The sequence below is a fragment of the Pelobates fuscus genome, chromosome 4, assembly GCF_036172605.1.
Source record: "Pelobates fuscus isolate aPelFus1 chromosome 4, aPelFus1.pri, whole genome shotgun sequence".
Lineage (NCBI taxonomy): Eukaryota > Metazoa > Chordata > Amphibia > Anura > Pelobatidae > Pelobates > Pelobates fuscus.
The window spans coordinates 384,864,764-384,891,406 of record NC_086320.1 but is presented as its reverse complement, the minus strand read 5'-3'; the positions used below and the strand labels follow the sequence as shown (position 1 = coordinate 384,891,406).

The 26,643-nt window shown below is 43.1% G+C and overlaps 1 protein-coding gene across 1 annotated transcript; it reads right to left on the bottom strand.

The window, feature by feature from the left end:
* Positions 1–91: 91 nt before the first annotated feature.
* Positions 92–18,994, bottom strand: LOC134609251 (oocyte zinc finger protein XlCOF28-like). Its single transcript, XM_063452890.1, has 4 exons — positions 18,930–18,994; positions 15,684–15,810; positions 3,934–4,017; positions 92–2,161 (listed from the first exon to the last, which is right to left on the bottom strand). The coding sequence occupies exons 1-4, from the start codon at positions 18,948–18,950 to the stop codon at positions 405–407; spliced, it is 1,989 nt and encodes a 662-aa protein (XP_063308960.1). The 5' UTR covers positions 18,951–18,994; the 3' UTR covers positions 92–404.
* Positions 18,995–26,643: the final 7,649 nt, after the last annotated feature.

Sequence of the window (26,643 nt, the reverse complement as noted above, 5' to 3'; positions counted from 1 at the left end):
TTTGTTCATGTGGTGTGTCTGCTTTGAGACTTGGGCTGTGTGGTTAATATTGTGTTTTCTACAATAAATGCAACTTAGCATCTTGATAGTGTTTTAATGTTTTTAGAAGTTTATTCATGTCACATTCTGACAGTCTCCAGTTTTCCATGTGTTGGACTCTCTGTTCATTATGCACCTCGGTCTAGATATTACAGGACTGGAACTTCGGAGATCCCATCACAGCTATATCGTTCTACCAGTTACACAGTCCCCATCACTATAATTTATTTTTCTACAAAGGATGTTAAGTTAAATACAAACAGTGAAATTACAATTATTATAATAAAAGTCTCACGGTGCTAGACTGCTAGCAGCTGTGGTTTAACGGTCTGCTAGCATTTAACCAGCGTTGTTAGAGCAGATTATCAGAATACGCTGGTGAAATCTCTTTGGGAGGTGTGATTCCTGTGGTGTTTAATGAGAGCAGACTGATAACGGAAAGTCTTATCACACACTGTACATTTGAATGGCCTTTCCCCAGTGTGGATTCTCTGATGAACCACTAGGTTGGATTGCTGACTGAATTGCTTCCCGCACTCTGCACATTTGTACGGTCTCTCTCCAGTGTGCGTCCTCCGATGGACTGTGAGTTTGGACATTTTAATAAAACTTTTCCCACACTCCCCACATATGTATGGTCTATCTCCAGTGTGTGTCTTTCTGTGCTCTGTTAGGTGGGACCACTGTATAAAGGTATTTTCACACAGGGAGCATTTGAAGGGTCTCTCGCCTGTGTGAGTCCTCTGGTGGACAACAAGCTTGGACTTCTCAAGGAAGCATTTATCGCATTCAGGACATTTATGCTGCTTATCTGCAGGCAGGAGAGCACCGAGATACTCACTCAATGGAGACCAAGGGATGTAGGTCTTCTCACAGTCATCAACGGCATTCGTGGTCTCCATCAAGTCAACTGCATGTGACAACTCTGGCAAAGGTTTGCATTTGGGAGTATCTATCAATGGGCTTTCACTCAGCGAGTCAAAATGGTTTGCTTCATACTGGATAGTATTTTCATGTTGTGTTTTGCTATCGTGCGTTTTCTGATGCAGTTTAAGGTTAGATTGTTGACTGAAAGCCTTGTCGCACAGAGAGCACTTGTATGGTTTTTCTCCAGTATGAGTCCGTTGGTGAACAACCAGGGCATAATGGTAACTAAAGCTCTTCTCACAGTCATTGCATTTAAATGGCCTTTCCCCAGTGTGTGTCCTTTGATGGACCACCAAGTTGGACTGCTGGCTGAAGCTCTTATTGCACAGGGAACATTTATAGGGTTTCTCCCCTGTGTGGATCCTCAAGTGGACAATCAGCTTGGACATCTTGATAAAGCTCTTATCACATTCAGTACACTGGTAAGGTCTGTCACCTGTGTGGGTTCTTTGATGCTCTACCAGGTTTGATGGATAGTGAAAGGTCTTATCGCACTGATTGCACTTGTGTGGTTTTTCTCCAGTGTGGATCCTCAGATGCTCAGTCAGGTGAGATCTCTTGGAAAAGCTTTTTGAGCACTCGGTGCATTTAAATGGCTTCTCTCCTGTGTGAATTCTTTGGTGCTCGATTAGTTTGGATTGCTGGTTGTAACCCTTCTCACACAATGTGCAGTTGAACGGTCTTTCTTCTATGTGACATTTCTTGTGCACAATCAGCTGTGATCGTTTCATAAAACTTTTGCCACACTCCAAGCATTTGAAGAGCCTTTCTCCAGTGTGTGTCCGCTGGTGCAATGCCAGGACAGAGTGGTTACTAAAGGTTTTTTCACAGTCATTGCACTGGTAAACCCTTCCCATGGGGTAATGTGGTTTCTGGGTAGTTACAAGCGACTGATCGTTGATAACTTCACTTGGAGTTTGTTTTTTATTTTTTTCTCTCTCGTGGTTTTTCTTATGAGCCACCAGATGGGACCAGCTGCCAAAAGCCTTCTTACATTCAAAGCATTTGTGCAGTTTCTTGGTAGATGGCTGCTTTCTATGATTACACTGAGAATGTCCATTTACGGGACATTCAGAGCAGATGAACACACTGTTCTCCAATACTTGTGTCCCTTGCTCTCTCTCTTTCTGTGGTGCCGTCTCAAAACCACCACCGAGTTCTGTCCCACCAACAGTAAGAAGAGGACAGTCTTTTTCTGAAATGATAAAGCAGTTATTAAAAGAGTTGTTACACTGCTCTAGTTACATGGAAATCAAACAAATTACTGCAAATTTTGTAATGACATTTAGAAAAAAAACCATCATGTATAACTTTTATGTAGTAACTATACAATTAAAGGGTTACTGCAAGCATTATAACCACTATAGCCCGCTGTAGTGGTTATGATGTGAGGCATACGCTGGCCCTGTTTCCTGGTAATGGGGTAAACTGTTTTGAAATGGTTTGCCCTCTTACCTGGTCCTGCTGAACACCAGGTCTACTTTTAGGGTGACTGTGACGTGCTGGGTTCTGCAGACTGATGCTAATCCTGCTCACCATTTATTGGCTGAGAGAGTCAGCTGACTACTCTCACCCAATGATTGCAATTCTGTACAAAGGAATATACAGAGAATTAGCCAGCCAGGAACTCGAGTTCTGGGTGGTTGATGACCCCCCAGTAACTGGTGCAGGGGTTAATCTCCCTATGTGCAGCAAAACTATAGGCACCACCACCACTTCAAATCACAGACATTGTCATTGTACTTGGAGTAACCTTTTAACTGCTCAGAAGGAATATACTAGTAAAAGTAAGGGCACATCTTAATTTGCCAAAATGCTCTTCCGAAAGTAATAATCATTTAAATTAAAACTATGTATAAAGCGCCAACATGTTCAGTGGCGCTCTACAACAGGTTAACTAACAACATGGATTCAACAAGGCAAGGCAAACAGACGGAAACAAGAAGACAATTCTAACAATAAGAAATGGGTGATCGTTCTATACATTTCCAGCTATTAGTCATCTGGCTGCCAACACTAATTATTAATTATAATAAAATGTGTAAGTCGGCTAATTCTAGCATTCAAGGCTCTCACATATTGATTTGTGCAAGAGCTAACGTGTTCACCCCGAAAACTCTGAAAATCTTCCAGTTCACTGTGAGAATCTGCACATGAACCCCAAAACCCAGATAATCTGCCCATTCACCCAAAGAATCCGCTCATTCCCTCACTCTTAGCTCTTGGTTGTTTCAATGTTGGTTCTATGGTTTAACCACTAGGGGGCAGTACATCACAAGCACAGAACTCTACACGGGATTTAGACGGTTGCAGTCTGGAATGTGTTTAATTGTAGATTGTAATTGTATGTTAGATTTGTGTATCCAGTTTCTCCTTAATTACAATTTGTCTGAATTCTGGACACTTGGTGCCTCGGCTGAAATTCGAAAATCCAAAATGGCGTATGAATGAATCGGCAAACAAATCAGGCAGTGGATTGGCTATTTTGTTTGATTCTGAATTCCGTCTATGCTACCATAAAAAGACCATCGATGGGACAGCCACTAAATGCTGACTTATTTTACCGGTCGAGTGAGAAGTGACCAAAAAGGAGAATCATTAAAAAAACTAAACATTTTATATATTCAATAAATATATCCATTAGAAAAATATTTCATTTTTTTTACGTTTTCTCCCTATTTATTCTCACTTGATCTGTAAACCAAATGTCGGGAAATGCTCCATTTAGTGTGCTGTAAAATATACACATAATATTTAGATTTTGCAGTATGTTGATTGGCCCATTTTTGCGCCTTTTTGATGCGTCCAAATTATTTTCACAAATCATTTGCGTGAATGAAATTATTCTAAACCAAAACACCATGGGAACACATTTCGGAGTAACTGAACTAATACATACATATATATTTTGGATAAACTGAATTCTTTTTTCCCCCATGTAAAACTCTAGTATAAATGGGGGCTTACCCAAGTGGTCTCCCATATAATGAACAAGACATCTGTCCTCTGGGATGTACAGGGGCCCAGGACGGGTTTGGTGATACTGATAGCCTGGGGAGAGATACAAATATAAATCTTTCATTTATTAATTAAAACACATTCATTATGCACATATCATGTCACTATTACAATATCATAACTACATGTTTCATATTTTCATTCGTTAATCCCATTTCCAATCCCAATTCCATTTGCTGTAAAACAATCAGTTTAGCAAACTAAACGGCTGGTAAGTGTAAATTAAACAAGTATTCATTGTAATAATTTGATATCATATGATTTACAGTGCCTCCCATTGACATCCATCACCTTTGGACATTTCCTTAACTTTTATTGTTATAACCGGTATTTAAGAGGATTTAACCGTTCGACTTATACTATTTTTTTTTTTTTTTTATAAACTATTGCTATTTTTGCAACCAAGTGCCTTTAAAAAAAAGTCATATAATCAGTTGGTCTGAGTCATATTATCTGAAATTACATAAATCTATTCCTGGAAGTCCCCAGAGCTTGCTAGAGAGGACATCCAACCAAACAGCGCATGGAGATCTTAGCACTATCAAAACAAACATGTAATGAAGTTCAGAAGAAGCACGGTTGGTTTATATAAAATATCCTAAAATTTGAATGTCCCTCATAGCACCATCAAAGGGACAATGTAAGCACCAAAACAACTTTAAGTTAATGATGTGGTTTTGGTGTATAGATCATGTTCCTACGGTTTCACAGCTCAATTCTCTGCTGTTTAGGAGTTAAATCACTTTGTTTATGCAGCCCTAGCCACACCTCCTTTGGCTGTCAATCACACAGCCTCCATGATAAAAGGCTTATTTTCTACAGAGCAGTGTTGTAAACAGTACACTGTCTTATCTCCTGCTCTGTTATGGACTCGGGAAAAATTATGTTTATTTTAATTGGCTTTGGAGTTAATGTAATAGAAGGCACTGTGAATGCCGTTAATCAGATACGTATACTACATCCCAAAGCCGGAAGTAAATCAATTACTGCAACATTTCCTGAGCATCACACCAAAATGAACCCACATGTTTTATGTATTGTTATAGGTTTCTGTGTATGTATATAGGCACCCAACTCAGCCCGAGTTTATTATCTCCGGCTGATAAAGGCTGCTTCCTGTCTCTTATCTATGGGGGCACTGCATACAAACTGCTGTGTTGTCATGGCAACGCCGGTCTCTTTCACCCTCAGGCAGCGCTAGGCGAATGTAAAGCACCGTTACCGTCACCGTGCCGGCCTGTGATACTTTCTGTAAAACCCATTAGTTGCCAATACAAATACTGCAGTAAATGCTACGTATAATGCGTTTGGGAAACCCATAGAGTTCTCAAATTAGCAGCAAAGATTTTTATTGTGATCATCAATAGAGAACATTTGTTTATTTACCTTTTAGTGGCTTTAAAAATGTAAAAAATAGATTTTCAGACACGTAGTGATCAATCACAGAAATCATAAACCTGTATCACCACAATTTTCTAACACGTCTCGCACTCTCCTGAACCTCAATCTCTTCAATCTTTTTTTATTTACTTTTTTTTATTTCAAAAGGCTTATTGTATTCACATCATCTTGCATACAGTGACAGTAGGAAATGCGGACATGTGACAGTATAGGCTGGTGTACAGTATTGTTGCATCGTTACAGTGTAGTGCAGGTAGTCATGGTAGCCATATTGCAATTTCAGAACTTAAAGCCAAGGCATCAAAAGAGTATTCTACAGGGATCGCATCTATTTGTAGGCGTTTGTAGTTAGGAGTGTGAGTGCAGAAGCATATTATATAATGAATGGACACATTTATAAAGTTGTGCTCATTGAACTCAATAACGAATAGGTTAATTAGTAGTATTATCAGTGGTAGCTTCCGGTACCTGCATTAATGTTAGTGGAAGTACATCAAAATTAGAGACGCGTACCTTAGAGATTTAGCTAATAATCGGTACGAAAACATGTGGGATTTAGTATTGCTGCTGGGGTCATGGTTCTGCAGCCCAGGCTACATATTAGGTTTGTGACAAGTATACCTCCCCCTGGCGATCTGGATAATTATAGTGCGATAAAATAAATTATAAGAGAAGGGGAAAAGTAAAAAGGGGAAGGGTGCCCCCGAGAGTGTGGAGGGGCTTGTAGGATAGGTCCCTACGTGAAGATTCTGGGGTAGGTCCTCTTGTGAACCCCAGGGATCTTGGTCCAAGCACGTGCGGCCAGGTTATAGGAGTTAAAAGTAGAAAAAATAAGTAAGTAAAGAAATACAATAAAAAATAACTGCCTGCCTTAGGTGAGAGCTATCCCTGCCTGTGAATGCGTCTCATGTCATCCCCTCTGCCCCTGTTCCCCTGTAATAGTGAGGGGTATTATGAAGCCTCTGTAGGGCCCACTCAATGCACCAACATCAGGCACCCGTGAGTGCCAACATCTGCATCAACATCCGACTCCTGGTTAAGCACCCCACCATGAGCTTCTTTGTACTGCGGGCACTCGAGGGACCCCCCAGTCCGTGAGACCCCCCTCTCCTAGAGTCCACCAACCAGATGGCCTCTGCACCTCCGCTGTCCCGGTAGAGTCTCAGTGAGTCAGACATGGCACATCCGTGGGCCCCCTCTATTGCCGGCCACTTTTCCTAGACATAGTCCACGCGGCCCCACGGCCATTGGTCCACCACAGCCCCCCACAGACCAGCCCGGCTGGGCTTACAGCAACGGGGAGCAGCCTCCTCCGGGTCTCCGGATCTCCCTGAGGTAGAGGTCGCCACTGTCCGACCCGAGACAGCCTGGTAGTCATGATGTCACTGCCCGTCGGCAACCCTCCCGGTGTGCCCGAGTGATACGTGAGCAGTCTCCTGGGTGAGTGTGTTAAGGGTTGTTTTGTCCGCTCCTTGAGAAGTAGGGGGTTGTCACAGTGTAAGTGTTCACGTAAAAAACAGAGATAAAAGATGGCGCTAAAAGTAATTATAATGTGTAGAATATCATATATAGAACCAGTGCAGCACACACAAATAACCACCCAAGTGTATAGTCACTGTATAACACTTACATACAAGGATAAAACGAAAGAGGACGGTGGTTGCGCACACAATGAATGATATCCTTAGTCTAAAGTGGAATCCCTAGGTTCTGTAAGCATAAAAAAACCATCGTAGGGCAATACATCTCAGACTTAAATAAAATATAAGAAAAACTTGGAAAACTCACAATATTTAGAGCCTTTCTGAGTTGGCTCTAAACTTTTAAAGCAGATTTGTCAATCTGGTGCAGATAATGCAATATAGGTCTGATGAAAAACGTCAAAAAGTCTTCTTAATGCAGAAATCAGGAACCAGGATCACCAGATGAATAAAGGATAAATACTTTAATTAGAAAATAATAGAAATCCAGCACAACGCGTTTCGACCTAGTGCAATAGGTCTTCCTCAGGTGCATAACATAAGACAGTCACATAACATTCTTATATACCATACAAAATAAGTATAATTACTAATAAAACATTTGCAGCTGTGAAGTCCGTCCTTAACTCCATATATGGAGTGTTTCCGGCAGGAAAAATTGTGTGTATGCCTCCTCCAAGATGGCCGCCGTGTAGTCTTGTCCATAGAGGTGCGCGCGACCTTCCCAAGATGGCCGCGCGTCATTGCCATGTAGCTGTGTATCATTACTTCCGGTTTCATTTTGCTCCGGTCACGTGGTACGGCTTCCGATCACGTGACACCGGAGGGGGCGTGGATAACATACGGCCGTGTCATTAATACAAAGGAGTGTCAATCTTATCACTCCCAGTTCGTATTTTAAGTCCATTTGGCATAAAAATTAGAGGAAGAGAAAGAGAATTGTATAAAACAGAGATCAAATATATAAAATATCCAACAGTAGTATAGTTTGAGAGAATAGGTTTCTTATATCTTAAAAAATAATTAAAAATATATATATTATTATAAAACCACAAAATGCATATATAAATATAATAAAATAATAATACACATATAAGGGAGAATTTATAAAATTGAACCAATTTCAAAATCAATGTTTAAGCCCTTTGGACATAAATGTTTGAAGCTCAAATGTCCAATTTGATTCTTTTTTGTTTAAATTCATAGCAGTATTGCCACCTCTCCAATGATTTTGTATTTTGTGAATAGCTGTAAATTGCAGTTCTTTAGGGTTAGAGTTGTGTCTTTCTAAAAAGTGACTAGATAAACTATGATTTAAAAACCCAATTTTTATATTCCGAATGTGTTCATAAATCCTAGTTTTTAGCGGTCTTGAAGTTTTTCCTACATACTGTAAGCTGCATGTACATTGTAACAAATAAATAACATTAGTAGACTCACATGAAATAAAATAATTGATATTAAAACATTTTTTGGTTATATTTGAAGTAAAGTCAACTTTCTTTTTTTTAATTATATGTGTGTTTCTGCAGGCATAACAATTACCGCAATGATAAAAACCTTTTTGGGTTTCTGACCATTTAGTTAAAAAATTAGAATTTTCATTTTTATTTTCTTTGTCTACATAGTTTGAGGTTAAAATTTGCTTAAAATTTCTTGCCCCTCTGAAAATGAACTTAGGTTTATCCCCTAAATAATCACGCATTTCATGTTCCTGTTGTAAAATATGCCAGTTTTTGTTTACAATTCTTTTTAAAGTGCCCACGTTACTACAATAATTAAAAATATAAGAGGGATTTGTTTGTTCTGTTCTGTTCATAGTTCCACTGCTATGGGGACCAAGTTTGCCCCCAGTTATGCTAACCTGTTTATGTCTTATTGGGAGCACTTATTTATTTTTCAGGAGCATGGCTGGGGAGCAAACTTGCCCCTATACAGACGGTACATAGATGATATTTTTATTATTTGGAAAGGAGCTGAGGCAGATTTTAACTCATTTTTTACGTATCTTAATTCAAACACCTGGGGAATAAAATTGACTAAAAATGTTAGCCCTAACAGTATCGATTTTTTAGATTTGAATATTTTTATCTCCGATAATAAACTTAAAACACGCACCTTCTTCAAACAAGTTGATGTAAATAGTTTTATCGAAACAAGCAGTTGCCATTATGATCCATGGATTAAAAATATCCCAAAAGGCCAGTTCTTACGCATTAGAAGAAATTGCACAGAAAAAAAGGATTTTAATTCTCAATCTTTATTTTTAAAGAAACAATTTGCACAAAAAGGATACTGTGAAAAAGATCTTCAACAGGACATTAATAACATTGGTGATTTAAATAGACCACATTTATTAAATTATAAGAGTAAGGATAAAAAAAGAACAGAACAAACAAATCCCTCTAATTTTTAATTATTGTAGTAACGTGGGCACTTTAAAAAGAATTGTAGATAAAAACTGGCATATTTTACAACAGGAACATGAAATGCGTGATTTTTTAGGGGATAAACGTAAACGTAAAAGTTAATTTTCAGAGGGGCAAGAAATTTTTTGCAAATTTTAACCTCAAACTATGTAGACAAAGAAAATAAAAATGAAAATTCAAATTTTTTAACTAAATGGTCAGAAACCCAAAAAGGTTTTTATCATTGCGGTAATTGTTATGCCTGCAGAAACACATATAATTAAAAAAAAGAAAGTTGACTTTACTTCAAATATAACCAAAAAATGTTTTAATATCAATTATTTTATTTCATGTGAGTCTACTAATGTTATTTATTTGTTACAATGTACATGCAGCTTACAGTATGTAGGAAAAACTTCAAGACCGCTAAAAACTAGGATTTATGAACACATTCGGAATATAAAAATTGGGTTTTTAAATCATAGTTTATCTAGTCACTTTTTAGAAAGACACAACTCTAACCCTAAAGAACTGCAATTTACAGCTATTCACAAAATACAAAATCATTGGAGAGGTGGCAATACTGCTATGAATTTAAACAAAAAAGAATCAAATTGGACATTTGAGCTTCAAACATTATGTCCAAAGGGCTTAAACATTGATTTTGAAATTGGTTCAATTTTATAAATTCTCCCTTATATGTGTATTATTATTTTATTATATTTATATATGCATTTTGTGGTTTTATAATAATATATATATTTTTAATTATTTTTTAAGATATAAGAAACCTATTCTCTCAAACTATACTACTGTTGGATATTTTATATATTTGATCTCTGTTTTATACAATTCTCTTTCTCTTCCTCTAATTTTTATGCCAAATGGACTTAAAATACGAACTGGGAGTGATAAGATTGACACTCCTGGGGGGCGGGGCCGGCCGCCGAGCTGCCTGGAAGCAAACTACAGGAGCTCCAGGCCTCAACAAACAAAAAAAGGCTTTATAATGCCCACAGAAGGCACAAAGATCTGATTACCCGCTGAAACAGGGTGGAGGAAACCACCAGCTTTAAGATGCTACCAAACGGAACCCAAAAGCAGGCTGGAAGCACCGCAAACGATCTTCAAGGCCTACCCACGGCCGCAAGCCCAGACTCGGACGACCACGAGTCGGTCAGTACGCATGCCGATCCCCCGCGTCAAGAAATAGACACAAAGCTGAACCCTACCCTGGTGGCAGATGCTGCTGGCTCGGGGCACGGCCCCGCTCCCCCCCCCCGGCCGGTGGGGGTCATCCCGGCCTCATGGAGGGGACACGGGCCGAGACGGAAGTTCCGTGCGGGGCCCAGATCAACCTCCTGGACTGGCAAAGGCTGCCGACAAGGAGCCCGCCAGCAAACGGGGCGGAAGAGGTATGAGGAAGCCCCTGGACAGAGACTATGGTGACAGGAGATAAGAACTTAGGTGCAGCTGCACTCTACCGACATCGACCTCACCACAACCGCACAGTTACTCCCGGGTAAAGATGGGGTGCTAACCTGGACAGCGCGGGTGGCCAAAGATGCTGCTGGCACCCGGATGGACTCCCCCGACTGACGGCCCACTGGAGGAGTGGGAGCCCTGACCGGCCGAGTCTGTGGTGGTCCTCGGCTGGACCTGCCCCGGGTGCTGCGAGCCCGGTGGACCGGGGGCGTGTGGGCCTTTCCGGCAGACCGGTGGCCTGGGGAGGTGCGAACCCCCCCCCAAGTATGTGGCCGGCGCCAGAAGGGATGGGGGGGCACACACTCCGCTGAGGCTTGAGAGGTGCTGGGGAGGTGCAGGAGGCGGATGTTTCTCGGACTCTAGGTGTGGGGGTCCTGCAAACAGACTCTGCCTCTGAGTGCCCACAGGGCCACGGAAAGCCTTGCCGGTGGGCTGAGTCCGGAACGGGAAGGACGGAAGGAGACCCGGCACACTGGGGTCACACGGTAGCTGTGTCATGGACGGCCCTAATCTGATCACCACAGAGTCCTAGGCTATTGCCATCTTGGTTGTTTAGTTTTTATTTCTTTTCTCTTTTCTTTTCTCTTTCTTTCCACTTATTTTGATTGCTCTATATGTTTTAGCTATAAATACGCAAGGATGGTATGGGAGCGTTATCTGCATCAAAGTACCCAGTATTGCATAAGCTCCGCTAGATGGCTGCCACCTATCTCGCAGGCCAACTACAATTACTTTTTATACACAGGCTGCATAAGTGTTGGTTTAATTTCTATGCTACATGTTAACTACGTATAAGACTAGAGATTACTTACAGTTTCTCTGCGCTATTAGATTTCTTGAAATAATTATTAAGGCATATATATGTTTAAGCCCACAAAGCGTGGCTACAAGCTACATAACCAGGAAGCCTACTTTTGCATACTAGTTCACCAGATAGCTGCATAATGTATTTCTGCACAGCAGTTTCATTTACAGCATATTAAGCCTGACAAGCAGCATTGCCCTTAGAGGCCAAAGAAAGTGATCAATTACATGTTTAAATGATGGTTCAGCATACTCTGTTGTATAGTACTAGAGAAATATAAAGCATACACTATGCCCTAGAAGGGAAGTATACGAAACACATACTTAGATATATTAAGTCAGGTCGCAGTACATTAATTGACATGATAGACGTGCCTATGCACAGGTAACAACTGGCCTAGGCCGAGTGTCTACGCCGCGCCCATGTTGACATACTACTAGACGTAAAAAGAGCCTTTAAGTCAGGCGCAATGCTATCAGGCGCAATACAGACACGATTTGGGCTTTATCTGAAAAAATAACTTATGAAGATTATATACACTTAATTCAATTAATTGCATGTTTAATAGATTACATACATGGCTACCCACGCTGAAAGCGCCATATCACAAGCAGTTAGACATGGGTATTGCTAAGAGGACTAATAAGCCTGTAAAATGCGTTACTATATCTGTCAAATGCCTTAGATAAACCAAATGTTGCGAAGTCGATGTACATCTTAATTACTCTATTGCTTGTTTATTCTGATTTATCAGCCTCTGCGCAGGCAACCATATGTTATTCTCAGATTCGTAAAATGTCTGCACACGCTCTTATGTTTGCGACATCAATAAACATATTTAAAAAAAAAAAAAAGATTGACACTCCTTTGTATTAATGACACGGCCGTATGTTATCCACGCCCCCTCCGGTGTCACGTGATCGGAAGCCGTACCACGTGACCGGAGCAAAATGAAACCGGAAGCAATGATACACAGCTACATGGCAATGACGCGCGGCCATCTTGGGAAGGTCGCGCGCACCTCTATGGACAAGACTACACGGCGGCCATCTTGGAGGAGGCATACACACAATTTTTCCTGCCGGAAACACTCCATATATGGAGTTAAGGACGGACTTCACAGCTGCAAATGTTTTATTAGTAATTATACTTATTTTGTATGGTATATAAGAATGTTATGTGACTGTCTTATGTTATGCACCTGAGGAAGACCTATTGCACTAGGTCGAAACGCGTTGTGCTGGATTTCTATTATTTTCTAATTAAAGTATTTATCCTTTATTCATCTGGTGATCCTGGTTCCTGATTTCTGCATTAAGAAGACTTTTTGACGTTTTTCATCAGACCTATATTGCATTATCTGCACCAGATTGACAAATCTGCTTTAAAAGTTTAGAGCCAACTCAGAAAGACTCTAAATATTTCCAAGTTTTTCTTATATTTTATTTAAGTCTGAGATGTATTGCCCTATGATGGTTTTTGATGCTTACAGAACCTAGGGATTCCACTTTAGACTAAGGATATCATTCATTGTGTGCGCAACCACCGTCCTCTTTCGTTTTAACAGTGTAAGTGTTGCCTGCTATGCAGTGGTTGGGTACATGCGGGTAGAGCTGCCTCCAGCGTCCCGCAATTGCAGGCTGGTAATCATTAACTTATGTATGGAACTTGCAGTTTAAGTCAGGAAACAAGTGAGCAAGTGAACTTGTGACCGCGATAACCCCCCTGGGTCCTGGGGGGGTGCGGGGCCGCAGCGCAGTTCTTCCTCTTGCACGTTGGGAAAGACAGGTGCTTCCATATCGTGTTTGTTCACGGAACATGTGCAGGGCGTTTCCAGGCTCAGCAATAGGCCGCAGGTTCATGCCATCTAGTAGGCCCGAGCTTTCAGATTTCTCACATTTTTGGGGTCTGCATCTCTTTGTGATGCTGGCCGGTTTCTCTAATCACATAGTATTTTGAAAGGTAGCTGGTCAGTTTGTGAGCAGTAAATCTGTGTTTTTTGGGCTCAGGACCGGAGCTGCATGGTTCTCACCCAATGATAAGAGAGGTTTTACTTTCTATATTGGTTCTCACCCAATGATAAGAGAGAGGTTTTACTTTCTATATTGGTTCTCACCCAATGATAAGAGAGAGGTTTTACTTTCTATATTGGTTCTCACCCAATGATAGAGAGGTTTTACTTTCTATATTGGTTCTCACCCAATGATAAGAGAGAGGTTTTACTTTCTATATTGGTTCTCACCCAATGATAAGAGTGGTTTTACTTTCTATATTGGGTCTCACCCAATGATAAGAGTGGTTTTACTTTCTATATTGGGTCTCACCCAATGATAAGAGTGGTTTTACTTTCTATATTGGGTCTCACCCAATGATAAGAGTGGTTTTACTTTCTATATTGGGTCTCACCCAATGATAAGAGAGGTTTTACTTTCTATATTGGGTCTCACCCAATGATAAGAGAGGTTTTACTTTCTTTATTGGGTCTCACCCAATGATAAGAGAGGTTTTACTTTCTATATTGGTTCTCACCCAATGATAAGAGAGGGGTTTTACTTTCTATATTGGTCTCACCCAATGATAAGAGAGGTTTTACTTTCTATATTGGTCTCACCCAATGATAAGAGAGAGGTTTTACTTTCTATATTGGGTCTCACCCAATGATAAGAGAGGTTTTACTTTCTATATTGGTTCTCACCCAATGATAAGAGAGGGGTTTTACTTTCTATATTGGTCTCACCCAATGATAAGAGAGGTTTTACTTTCTATATTGGGTCTCACCCAATGATAAGAGAGAGGTTTTACTTTCTATATTGGGTCTCACCCAATGATAAGAGAGGTTTTACTTTCTATATTGGGTCTCACCCAATGATAAGAGAGAGGTTTTACTTTCTATATTGGGTCTCACCCAATGATAAGAGAGGTTTTACTTTCTATATTGGGTCTCACCCAATGATAAGAGAGAGGTTTTACTTTCTATATTGGTTCTCACCCAATGATAAGAGTGGTTTTACTTTCTATATTGGGTCTCACCCAATGATAAGAGTGGTTTTACTTTCTATATTGGGTCTCACCCAATGATAAGAGTGGTTTTACTTTCTATATTGGGTCTCACCCAATGATAAGAGAGGTTTTACTTTCTATATTGGGTCTCACCCAATGATAAGAGAGGTTTTACTTTCTATATTGGTTCTCACCCAATGATAAGAGAGGGGTTTTACTTTCTATATTGGTCTCACCCAATGATAAGAGAGAGGTTTTACTTTCTATAGTGGGTCTCACCCAATGATAAGAGAGGTTTTACTTTCTATATTGGTCTCACCCAATGATAAGAGAGAGGTTTTACTTTCTATATTGGGTCTCACCCAATGATAAGAGAGGTTTTACTTTCTATATTGGTTCTCACCCAATGATAAGAGTGGTTTTACTTTCTATATTGGTCTCACCCAATGATAAGAGAGGTTTTACTTTCTATATTGGGTCTCACCCAATGATAAGAGAGAGGTTTTACTTTCTATATTGGTCTCACCCAATGATAAGAGAGAGGTTTTACTTTCTATATTGGTCTCACCCAATGATAAGAGAGAGGTTTTACTTTCTATATTGGTTCTCACCCAATGATAAGAGAGAGGTTTTACTTTCTATATTGGGTCTCACCCAATGATAAGAGAGGTTTTACTTTCTATATTGGGTCTCACCCAATGATAAGAGAGAGGTTTTACTTTCTATATTGGGTCTCACCCAATGATAAGAGAGAGGTTTTACTTTCTATATTGGGTCTCACCCAATTAAATGATAATGGACTCTTTCTAAATGATACAGAGAAAGAATTGGGGGCACACCCGAGTCCTGCATTTTACATATGGCCATATGGTGGAACTAAATCCCCAGATTTATTCGTAGATAGGCATTTTAGTAGCCTTCTTTGTGTTATATTTTTTGTAGTCTGAGTGCGCCGCAACTATTTATTCTCTCTTTCTAAATGATGTCTCATCCAACGATAACATAATGTCCGCTGCTGAAGTCATGCCTTAACCAATAACAGGACAACCTCCACTTCCTGAATGTGGGTTCACCCTCCTCCCAATTACGATGTACCCGGTACTTTATAAAGGGTCTCACTCAGTGACAGGACAGCCTCCAGATTCTCCTGCATGACCTCCTTGTACAAGTCTCTCTGCCAGTCCTTCAGATATTTCCATTCTTCCTCTGAGAAATAGACAGCTACCTCATCGAAGGAGACAGGAACCTGAAAAAAACAGCAGACACACAGTGATTCACCCAGATAATTTACAGTCTGTGTTATATGACACACCATGCAATACATCAATATAATGTGTATATATATGTGTATGAGGGTATCACAGAGCTCCACAGCAATATAACTCACAGTAACATGCAGTGTGTATGAATGTATCACAGAGCTCCAAAGCAATAAAACTCACAGCAATGTGCAGTGTGTATGAGGGTTTCTATGAAGAACTTCCCTATTTTAACTTTCCCCATTTCACCGAACCCAATCTTTTTTCGCTTTAGTTCAGTATTTTAAACTACCGAACATCAACCACCCCTGGCTAGTTAACGTTAAAAGAAACACTTAACTCAAGTGCTCTCTCTGGGTGGCCGCCATTAGTATAATCGAATGCACGTGCTACAGTGAATAGTGTCCATTTTGTCTCTCGAACGCAGGCAGCGGTACTTGGTTGTTGAGTACGTGGTACTGTATAACAGATATCTTAACTCGCGAACCCCGGGAACATTGTCCCGTCGCCTGCTTCTCTCACAGACAAGCCAGGAGAGCGCCGTTAGGGGAAAAGACACTCCCGAACAAGGAAAACATTTGCTCCCTACGAGCCAGGCGGATCATTCGTTTAAATTCGTATAGGAACTCCCGGAGATTGACCGACCGCTACCTCTTTTCTTATGGAACAATTTTGGACAGCAGCCACGTGTGCAGTCGGTCCAAACTTTACCCCAGTGGCGATTCAGCTACACGACTGGATCAAAGCACTATTTGGACAACTCGGGGCGCTCAGATCCAGGCTATCCAGGGATAGAAGACTTGTGGGGGTTCCTATCAATATTATATGTGTTTGAGCTGTTTTATGTGTTCTGTACTGTACCTCTAGTGCCTGGGAGATAATTAGTTTAAGCAAAAACAAACTCACTTATCTCCCAGACACAGAGACACCTGGGCGGGCTTACCTATGTTTTTGCTGGAGACCACATGCTGGAGGTCTGTGTATATAAACAGGCAACTTGGCCATATTAAACTATTCCTTTTGTACCATTCATATAGTCTCAACTGATGTTTGGGTGTGCGATAGAAGGAGCGCTTTAATCACATGAACCTTGCAGGAGTTCAGACAAATGTACCACTCTGTATACAGGCGGTTCGTAACAGTAGCACAGAGCTCCACTGCAATAAAGTATGAATGAGTATATCACAGAGCTCCACTGCAATAAAACTCACAGTAATGTGCAGTATGAATGAGTATAATCACAGGGATCCACTGCATTAAAACTCACACTTGGACAAGTCCTGTTTTTGAGCCCTTCTGCTATTTTTTTAACTCATCACTCCCTATTTCAGAATATCTGAGTCAGTGATGCTTGATTACGGCACCCAGACCTACTGCGCAATGTGTTAGAGAAAGCCGGTCCCAGGATGTTATATCCCAGTCAGTAGAAGCGTTAGGCGGAGTAGAAGGAACGGACTTGCTCTCCTAATACAGGTCCCCTGGGAGAACAAACAGGCAGTAGGTAAGTTGTGTATTACGGTCTGTGTGCTGATGGAAGTGTGTTATTCTCTCTGTATGACTGTCTGTCAGAGTGAATGTATGATTGCATGTTAATGTGTGTATGATTGCGTGTATGTGATTGCGTGTTAGTGTGTGTATGTGATTGCGTGTTAGTGTGTGTATGTGATTGCGTGTTAGTGTGTGTATGTGATTGCGTGTTAGTGTGTGTATGTGATTGCGTGTTAGTGTGTGTATATGATTGCGTGTTAGTGTGTGTATATGATTGCGTGTTAGTGTGTGTATATGATTGCGTGTTAGTGTGTGTATATGATTGCGTGTTAGTGTGTGTATATATGTGCGCATGTTGGGTGTGGGCCCCAACATATTTTCTTGGCCACGGCCCCATCCTCCACTCTGACCAGACACAATTTTATCCACATTTCACCACTTCAAGCTCGGCCTCTTCTTTAATGAACGCAATTAGGAGGAATGATCTTTTTGTTAGTGTTCTGCCTTGCAGCCATGAACGTCAGAGAGCAGCAGATCCGTATAACAGTGTTTGTCTTACACATGTTCCAGTTTATAGATTTGACATTTTGGATATATCAGCTTTATATATAAACTCACAGCTAACGAAGGACTCGTCCTGTTCATAGTTTATTTTCTGTTTGATTTATACAGCTGGAATTTATCAGACTGACTGACGTAGTGTTGAAGTTCCCAAATGGAGAGCTGGTTTGGAGTACAAAATGTTAATTAAAATTTTTTTTGGCACATTTCCCTGTTTTAAACGTTACTGTGACTATTGTGAAAGAAATAACTGTAGAATTCTGGGAATATTGTTTCCTATTCGTGTTCCTGCCTGGATGCCTCCCCCCCACCCGCTCCTTACCATAAAGGATAAATACCCCAATCGGCTCCCCACTGCCTCTCACCACTTCAATGATTAACGATTTATTTCATGAATTAAAATGGTGCAAATTCCCAGGTGAACAAGCAGTCAGTAATGTGGTATCAATGATAACTACTACTAAGGGGTAAAAAGGACAAGCCGTGTCCGTACATTGGGGGCCAGGACGCATAACGCAAACAATGGGACAGAGAGGGGAAGAGAAAGGAAAATAAATTAAAATAAGAGGTTAATGCTGATTGACAAGGCTCGGGAATAACTTGCATAAGTAAAATGATTTCTACAGACCAGCAGCGAGATATAATGTGGTGTTAAAATACTGCACGATATATAGTATCATTCTGTTACATGGGAATAGGTAGATTCATGGAATAACCTTCCAGCAGAGGTGGTAGAGCTAGGATAGGCTCAAATCAGGACAATGTTACCATTACTGTCATGATTTATTCCAAGGCGTCCGTTGTACAATGGGAATGGGCCATTTGGATTTACTGTGACGGTCTACGTTATATCTATAGAATGTACGCTCGATTGAGCGCGGTCCTCTCCAACCTATCGTTCCTGTTTTTTGTAATTGTCTATTTATAGTTAAATCCCCCCTCATAATATTGTAAAGCACTACGGAATCTGTTGGCGCTATATAAATGGCAATAATAATAATAATAATAATAATAACGGCTGTCACCCAACGTAGAAAGGGTTAATGCAGACACTCACCATTCCAAACTCTCCTCCCATCACAGATGGACTGCTGGCAGTGGCCCGGCTCCCCCCAGGATTCAGGAATCTGCAGAGAGAATCGGGCACAGGGGATGAGAGGGAGAGAGGGTTAGATTAGGAAGTGGGGGTTCCAGTAATTATGGGGGGCAGAGCAGCATTCTGCACTAATACAGCATTTGTTCATATTGACACTTTGCTTCCTGCTCCCAGAATGTCACATGATTCACTGCTTCCTGGTCAGTGCTGGAACTACATCTCCCAGCAGCCCTTGCACTGTGCAGATGGGCGTGGTCAGATTGTGCTGTGTTAGACTGCAATTCGTATCTCTGTTATATAATAATAATTATAACAAATAATGATATGATTAATATAGCTGCAAGCAGCCATTAGGTGGGCCGACCACAAAATCCTGGATAAATCGTACGAGCGAATATTGCAGGCAGAGAATTAAACCGGCACTCTTACACCCCTCTCTGAAAATGATTATTTTATTATCAGTAAGATAGAACGCCCATTCTCTGTCAGTGTTACCATCACCACCGCTGCCGCCACCACTATTAGCAGTAAGGTACAACGCCCATTCTCTGTCAGTGTTACCATCACCACCGCTGCCGCCAACACTATTAGCAGTAAGGTAGAACGCCCATTCTCTGTCAGTGTTACCATCACCACCGCTGCCGCCAACACTATTAGCAGTAAGGTAGAACGCCCATTCTCTGTCAGTGTTACCATCACCACCGCTGCCGCCAACACTATTAGCAGTAAGGTAGAACGCCCATTCTCTGTCAGTGTTACCATCACCACCGCTGCCGCCAACACTATTAGCAGTAAGGTAGAACGCCCATTCTCTGTCAGTGTTACCATCACCACCGCTGCCGCCAACACTATTAGCAGTAAGGTAGAACGCTCATACACTGTCAGTGTTACCATCACCACCGCTGCCGCCAACACTATTAGCAGTAAGGTAGAACGCTCATACACTGTCAGTGTTACCATCACCACCGCTGCCACCACCACTATTAGCAGTAAGGTAGAACGCTCATACACTGTCAGTGTTACCATCACCACCGCTGCCACCACTATTAGCAGTAAGGTAGAACGCCCATTCTCTGTCAGTGTTACCATCACCACCGCTGCCGCCAACATTATTAGCAGTAAGGTAGAACGCCCATTCTCTGTCAGTGTTACCATCACCACCGCTGCCGCCACCACTATTAGCTGTAAGGTAGAATGCTCATACACTGTCAGTGATACCATCACCACCGCTGCCACCACTATTAGCAGTAAGGTAGAACGCCCATTCTCTGTCAGTGTTACCATCACCACCGCTGCCGCCAACATTATTAGCAGTAAGGTACAACGCTCATTCTCTGTCAGTGTTACCATCACCACCGCTGCCGCCACCACTATTAGCTGTAAGGTAGAATGCTCATACACTGTCAGTGTTACCATCACCACCGCTGCCACCACTATTAGCAGTAAGGTAGAACGCCCATTCTCTGTCAGTGTTACCATCACCACCGCTGCCGCCAACATTATTAGCAGTAAGGTAGAACGCCCATTCTCTGTCAGTGTTACCATCACCACCGCTGCCGCCACCACTATTAGCTGTAAGGTAGAATGCTCATACACTGTCAGTGATACCATCACCACCGCTGCCACCACTATTAGCAGTAAGGTAGAACGCCCATTCTCTGTCAGTGTTACCATCACCACCGCTGCCGCCAACATTATTAGCAGTAAGGTACAACGCTCATTCTCTGTCAGTGTTACCATCACCACCGCTGCCGCCACCACTATTAGCTGTAAGGTAGAACGCTCATACACTGTCAGTGTTACCATCACCACCGCTGCCGCCAACATTATTAGCAGTAAGGTAGAACGCTCATTCTCTGTCAGTGTTACCATCACCACCGCTGCCACCACTATTAGCAGTAAGGTAGAACGCTCATACACTGTCAGTGTTACCATCACCACCACCGCTGCTGCCACCACTATTAGCAGTAAGGTAGAACGCTCATACACTGTCAGTGTTACCACCACCACCGCTGCCGCCAACATTATTAGCAGTAAGGTACAACGCTCATTCTCTGTCAGTGTTACCATCACCACCGCTGCCGCCAACATTATTAGCAGTAAGGTAGAACGCTCATACACTGTCAGTGTTACCATAACCACCGCTGCCACCACTATTAGCAGTAAGGTAGAACGCTCATACACTGTCAGTGTTACCATAACCACCGCTGCCACCACTATTAGCAGTAAGGTAGAACGCTCATACACTGTCAGTGTTACCATCACCACCGCTGCCACCACTACTATTAGCAGTAAGATAGAACGCTCATTCTCTGTCAGTGTTACCATCACCACCGCTGCCGCCAACATTATTAGCAGTAAGGTAGAACGCTCATACACTGTCAGTGTTACCATCACCACCGCTGCTGCCACCACTATTAGCAGTAAGGTAGAACGCTCATACACTGTCAGTGTTACCACCACCACCGCTGCCACCACTATTAGCAGTAAGGTAGAACGCTCATACACTGTCAGTGTTACCATAACCACCGCTGCCACCACTATTAGCAGTAAGGTAGAACGCCCATTCTCTGTCAGTGTTACCATCACCACCGCTGCCACCACTACTATTAGCAGTAAGATAGAACGCTCATTCTCTGTCAGTGTTACCATCACCACCGCTGCCGCCAACATTATTAGCAGTAAGGTAGAACGCTCATACACTGTCAGTGTTACCATCACCACCGCTGCCACCACCACTATTAGCAGTAAGGTAGAACGCTCATACACTGTCAGTGTTACCATCACCACCGCTGCTGCCACCACTATTAGCAGTAAGGTAGAACGCTCATACACTGTCAGTGTTACCATAACCACCGCTGCCACCACCACTATTAGCAGTAAGGTAGAACGCCCATTCTCTGTCAGTGTTACCATCACCACCACCGCTGCTGCCACCACTATTAGCTGTAAGGTAGAACGCTCATACACTGTCAGTGTTACCATCACCACCGCTGCCACCACCACTATTAGCAGTAAGGTAGAACACTCATACACTGTCAGTGTTACCATCACCACCGCTGCTGCCACCACTATTAGCAGTAAGGTAGAACGCTCATACACTGTCAGTGTTACCATCACCACCGCTGCCACCACTATTAGCAGTAAGGTAGAACGCTCATACACTGTCAGTGTTACCATCACCACCGCTGCCACCACTATTAGCAGTAAGGTAGAACGCTCATACACTGTCAGTGTTACCATCACCACCGCTGCCACCACTATTAGCAGTAAGGTAGAACGCTCATTCTCTGTCAGTGTTACCATCACCACCGCTGCCGCCAACATTATTAGCAGTAAGGTAGAACGCTCATACACTGTCAGTGTTACCATCACCACCGCTGCTGCCACCACTATTAGCAGTAAGGTGGAACGCTCATACACTGTCAGTGTTACCACCACCACCGCTGCCACCACTATTAGCAGTAAGGTAGAACGCTCATACACTGTCAGTGTTACCATCACCACCACCGCTGCTGCCACCACTATTAGCAGTAAGGTAGAACGCTCATACACTGTCAGTGTTACCATAACCACCGCTGCCACCACTATTAGCAGTAAGGTAGAACGCCCATTCTCTGTCAGTGTTACCATCACCACCGCTGCCACCACTACTATTAGCAGTAAGATAGAACGCTCATTCTCTGTCAGTGTTACCATCACCACCGCTGCCGCCAACATTATTAGCAGTAAGGTAGAACGCTCATACACTGTCAGTGTTACCATCACCACCGCTGCTGCCACCACTATTAGCAGTAAGGTAGAACGCTCATACACTGTCAGTGTTACCATAACCACCGCTGCCACCACCACTATTAGCAGTAAGGTAGAACGCCCATTCTCTGTCAGTGTTACCATCACCACCACCGCTGCTGCCACCACTATTAGCGGTAAGGTAGAACGCTCATACACTGTCAGTGTTACCATCACCACCGCTGCCACCACTATTAGCAGTAAGGTAGAACGCTCATACACTGTCAGTGTTACCATCACCACCGCTGCCACCACTATTAGCAGTAAGGTAGAACGCTCATACACTGTCAGTGTTACCATCACCACCGCTGCCACCACTATTAGCAGTAAGGTAGAACGCTCATACACTGTCAGTGTTACCATCACCACCGCTGCCACCACTATTAGCAGTAAGGTAGAACGCTCATACACTGTCAGTGTTACCATCACCACCACTGCCGCCAACATTATTAGCAGTAAGGTAGAACGCTCATACACTGTCAGTGTTACCATCACCACCGCTGCCGCCACCACTATTAGCAGTAAGGTAGAACACTCATACACTGTCAGTGTTACCATCACCACCGCTGCTGCCACCACTATTAGCAGTAAGGTAGAACGCTCATACACTGTCAGTGTTACCATCACCACCGCTGCCACCACTATTAGCAGTAAGGTAGAACGCTCATACACTGTCAGTGTTACCATCACCACCGCTGCCGCCACCACTATTAGCAGTAAGGTAGAACGCTCATACACTGTCAGTGTTACCATCACCACCACTGCCGCCAACATTATTAGCAGTAAGGTAGAACGCTCATACACTGTCAGTGTTACCATCACCACCGCTGCCGCCACCACTATTAGCAGTAAGGTAGAACGCTCATACACTGTCAGTGTTACCATCACCACCGCTGCCACCACTATTAGCAGTAAGGTAGAACGCTCAAACACTGTCAGTGTTACCATCACCACCGCTGCCGCCACCACTATTAGCAGTAAGGTAGAACGCTCATACACTGTCAGTGTTACCATCACCACCGCTGCCGCCACCACTATTAGAAGTAAGGTAGAACGCCCATTCTCTGTCAGTGTTACCATCACCACCACCGCTGCCGCCACCACTATTAGCAGTAAGGTACAACGCCCATTCTCTGTCAGTGTTACCATCACCACCACCGCTGCTGCCACCACTATTAGCAGTAAGGTAGAACGCTCATACACTGTCAGTGTTACCATCACCACCGCTGCCACCACCACTATTAGCAGTAAGGTAGAACGCTCATACACTGTCAGTGTTACCATCACCACCGCTGCCGCCAACATTATTAGCAGTAAGGTACAACGCCCATTCTCTGTCAGTGTTACCATCACCACCACCGCTGCTGCCACCACTATTAGCAGTAAGGTAGAACGCTCATACACTGTCAGTGTTACCATCACCACCGCTGCCACCACCACTATTAGCAGTAAGGTAGAACGCTCATACACTGTCAGTGTTACCATCACCACCGCTGCCGCCAACATTATTAGCAGTAAGGTAGAACGCTCATACACTGTCAGTGTTACCACCACCACCGCTGCCACCAACATTATTAGCAGTAAGGTAGAACGCTCATACACTGTCAGTGTTACCATCACCACCGCTGCCGCCAACATTATTAGCTGTAAGATAGAACGCCCATTCTCGATAGGGTTGGACATCCTTAACACGGGTTTGCAGAGTGGGATTGAGGCTGCGCTGTCAGCGGGGGGCGCGATGACGGCAGGAGGCGTGAGGGGAAGTCGTCATCGCGGTGGCGGGAGTCCTGGCCAGCGCAGGCAGAAGTGATGGAGTTGCCGAGGAGGCTTGGGGAGTCGCAGTCTGTTGGGAGCTGATGGCGGAGGCAGGCTGCTCATGGACTCATGGTTTGTGGGGATAGACCTGTCTGTTGGGCAATCACCCCAACAGCTGACAGTATTTTATGTTGCTGGCATGGAAAAATTAAATAAAGCTGTGGCCGATGCCCTTACCCAACTTAATACGGTCTCTGTGTGTCATTGGGAAAGGGGGGCATCAGGTGGGTGGTACAGTCATCTAGACAGCAGTCATGTCACATGATTCACTGCTTCCTGGTCAGTGCTGGAACTACATCTCCCAGCAGCCCTTGCACTGTGCAGATTGGCGTGGTCAGATTGCGCTGTGTTAGACTGCAATTCGTATCTCTGTTATATAATAATAATTATAACAAATAATGATATGATTAATATAGCTGCAAGCAGCCATTAGGTGGGCCGACCACAAAATCCTGGATAAATCGTACGAGCGAATATTGCAGGCAGAGAATTAAACCGGCACTCTTACACCCCTCTCTGAAAATGATAATTTTATTAGCAGTAAGATAGAACGCCCATTCTCTGTCAGTGTTACCATCACCACCGCTGCCGCCAACACTATTAGCAGTAAGGTACAACGCCCATTCTCTGTCAGTGTTACCATCACCACCGCTGCCGCCAACATTATTAGCAGTAAGGTAGAACGCTCATACACTGTCAGTGTTACCATCACCACCGCTGCCGCCAACATTATTAGCAGTAAGATAGAACGCTCATTCTCTGTCAGTGTTACCATCACCACCGCTGCCGCCAACACTATTAGCAGTAAGGTAGAACGCTCATACACTGTCAGTGATACCATCACCACCGCTGCCGCCAACACTATTAGCAGTAAGGTAGAACGCTCATACACTGTCAGTGTTACCATCACCACCGCTGCCGCCAACACTATTAGCAGTAAGGTAGAACGCTCATACACTGTCAGTGATACCATCACCACCGCTGCCGCCACCACTATTAGCAGTAAGGTAGAATGCTCATACACTGTCAGTGTTACCATCACCACCGCTGCCACCACTATTAGCAGTAAGGTAGAACGCTCATACACTGTCAGTGTTACCATCACCACCGCTGCCGCCAACATTATTAGCAGTAAGGTAGAACGCTCATACACTGTCAGTGATACCATCACCACCGCTGCCGCCAACATTATTAGCAGTAAGGTAGAACGCTCATACACTGTCAGTGTTACCATCACCACCGCTGCCGCCACCACTATTAGAAGTAAGGTAGAACGCCCATTCTCTGTCAGTGTTACCATCACCACCGCTGCCACCACTATTAGCAGTAAGGTAGAACGCTCATACACTGTCAGTGTTACCATCACCACCGCTGCCGCCACCACTATTAGCTGTAAGGTAGAATGCTCATACACTGTCAGTGTTACCATCACCACCGCTGCCGCCAACATTATTAGCAGTAAGGTATAACGCTCATACACTGTCAGTGATACCATCACCACCGCTGCCGCCAACATTATTAGCAGTAAGGAAAAACGCTCATACACTGTCAGTGTTACCATCACCACCGCTGCCGCCAACATTATTAGCAGTAAGGTAGAACGCTCATACACTGTCAGTGATACCATCACCACAACTACCGCTGCCATGACCACTATTAGCAGTTAGGTACAATGGCGGATCCAGAGCCTGATCTCGGGAGGAGCACTTGTATATTATTTCAATAAATAATCCATGCACAATAACCACTACAGCTCTGTGTAGTGGTTATGGTGCCAGGAGTGCCAGGACCCCCTCCCATAGTAAGTAGTCAAACCGTTTAACCCCTTAAGGACACATGACATGTGTGACATGTCATGATTCCCTTTTATTCCAGAAGTTTGGTCCTTAAGGGGTTAAGAACAGTTTGACAACTTACCTTGGGTCTGCTGGGATATAGGGCTGTAATAGGGCATAGGAGCAGTGGTGTGTGAGTGGTGCAATGTGTGAGGGGTGCAGTGTGTGTGAAAGGTTCAGTGTGTGTTTTTGGGGTGTGTAGTGTGTGAATGTGTAGGGTGTATAGGGCACTG

Excerpts from the sequence above, each read along its gene's own strand:
- LOC134609251 (XM_063452890.1), bottom strand. The coding sequence starts at position 18,950 with ATGGGAGGAGAGTTTGGAATG. Across the intron at positions 4,018-15,683 it reads GGAGGCTGTCCTGTCACTGA|GCTATCAGTATCACCAAACC; the intron begins GTGAGACCCTTT and ends ATCTCTCCCCAG. Across the intron at positions 2,162-3,933 it reads TTATATGGGAGACCACTTGG|AAAAAGACTGTCCTCTTCTT; the intron begins GTAAGCCCCCAT and ends TTATCATTTCAG.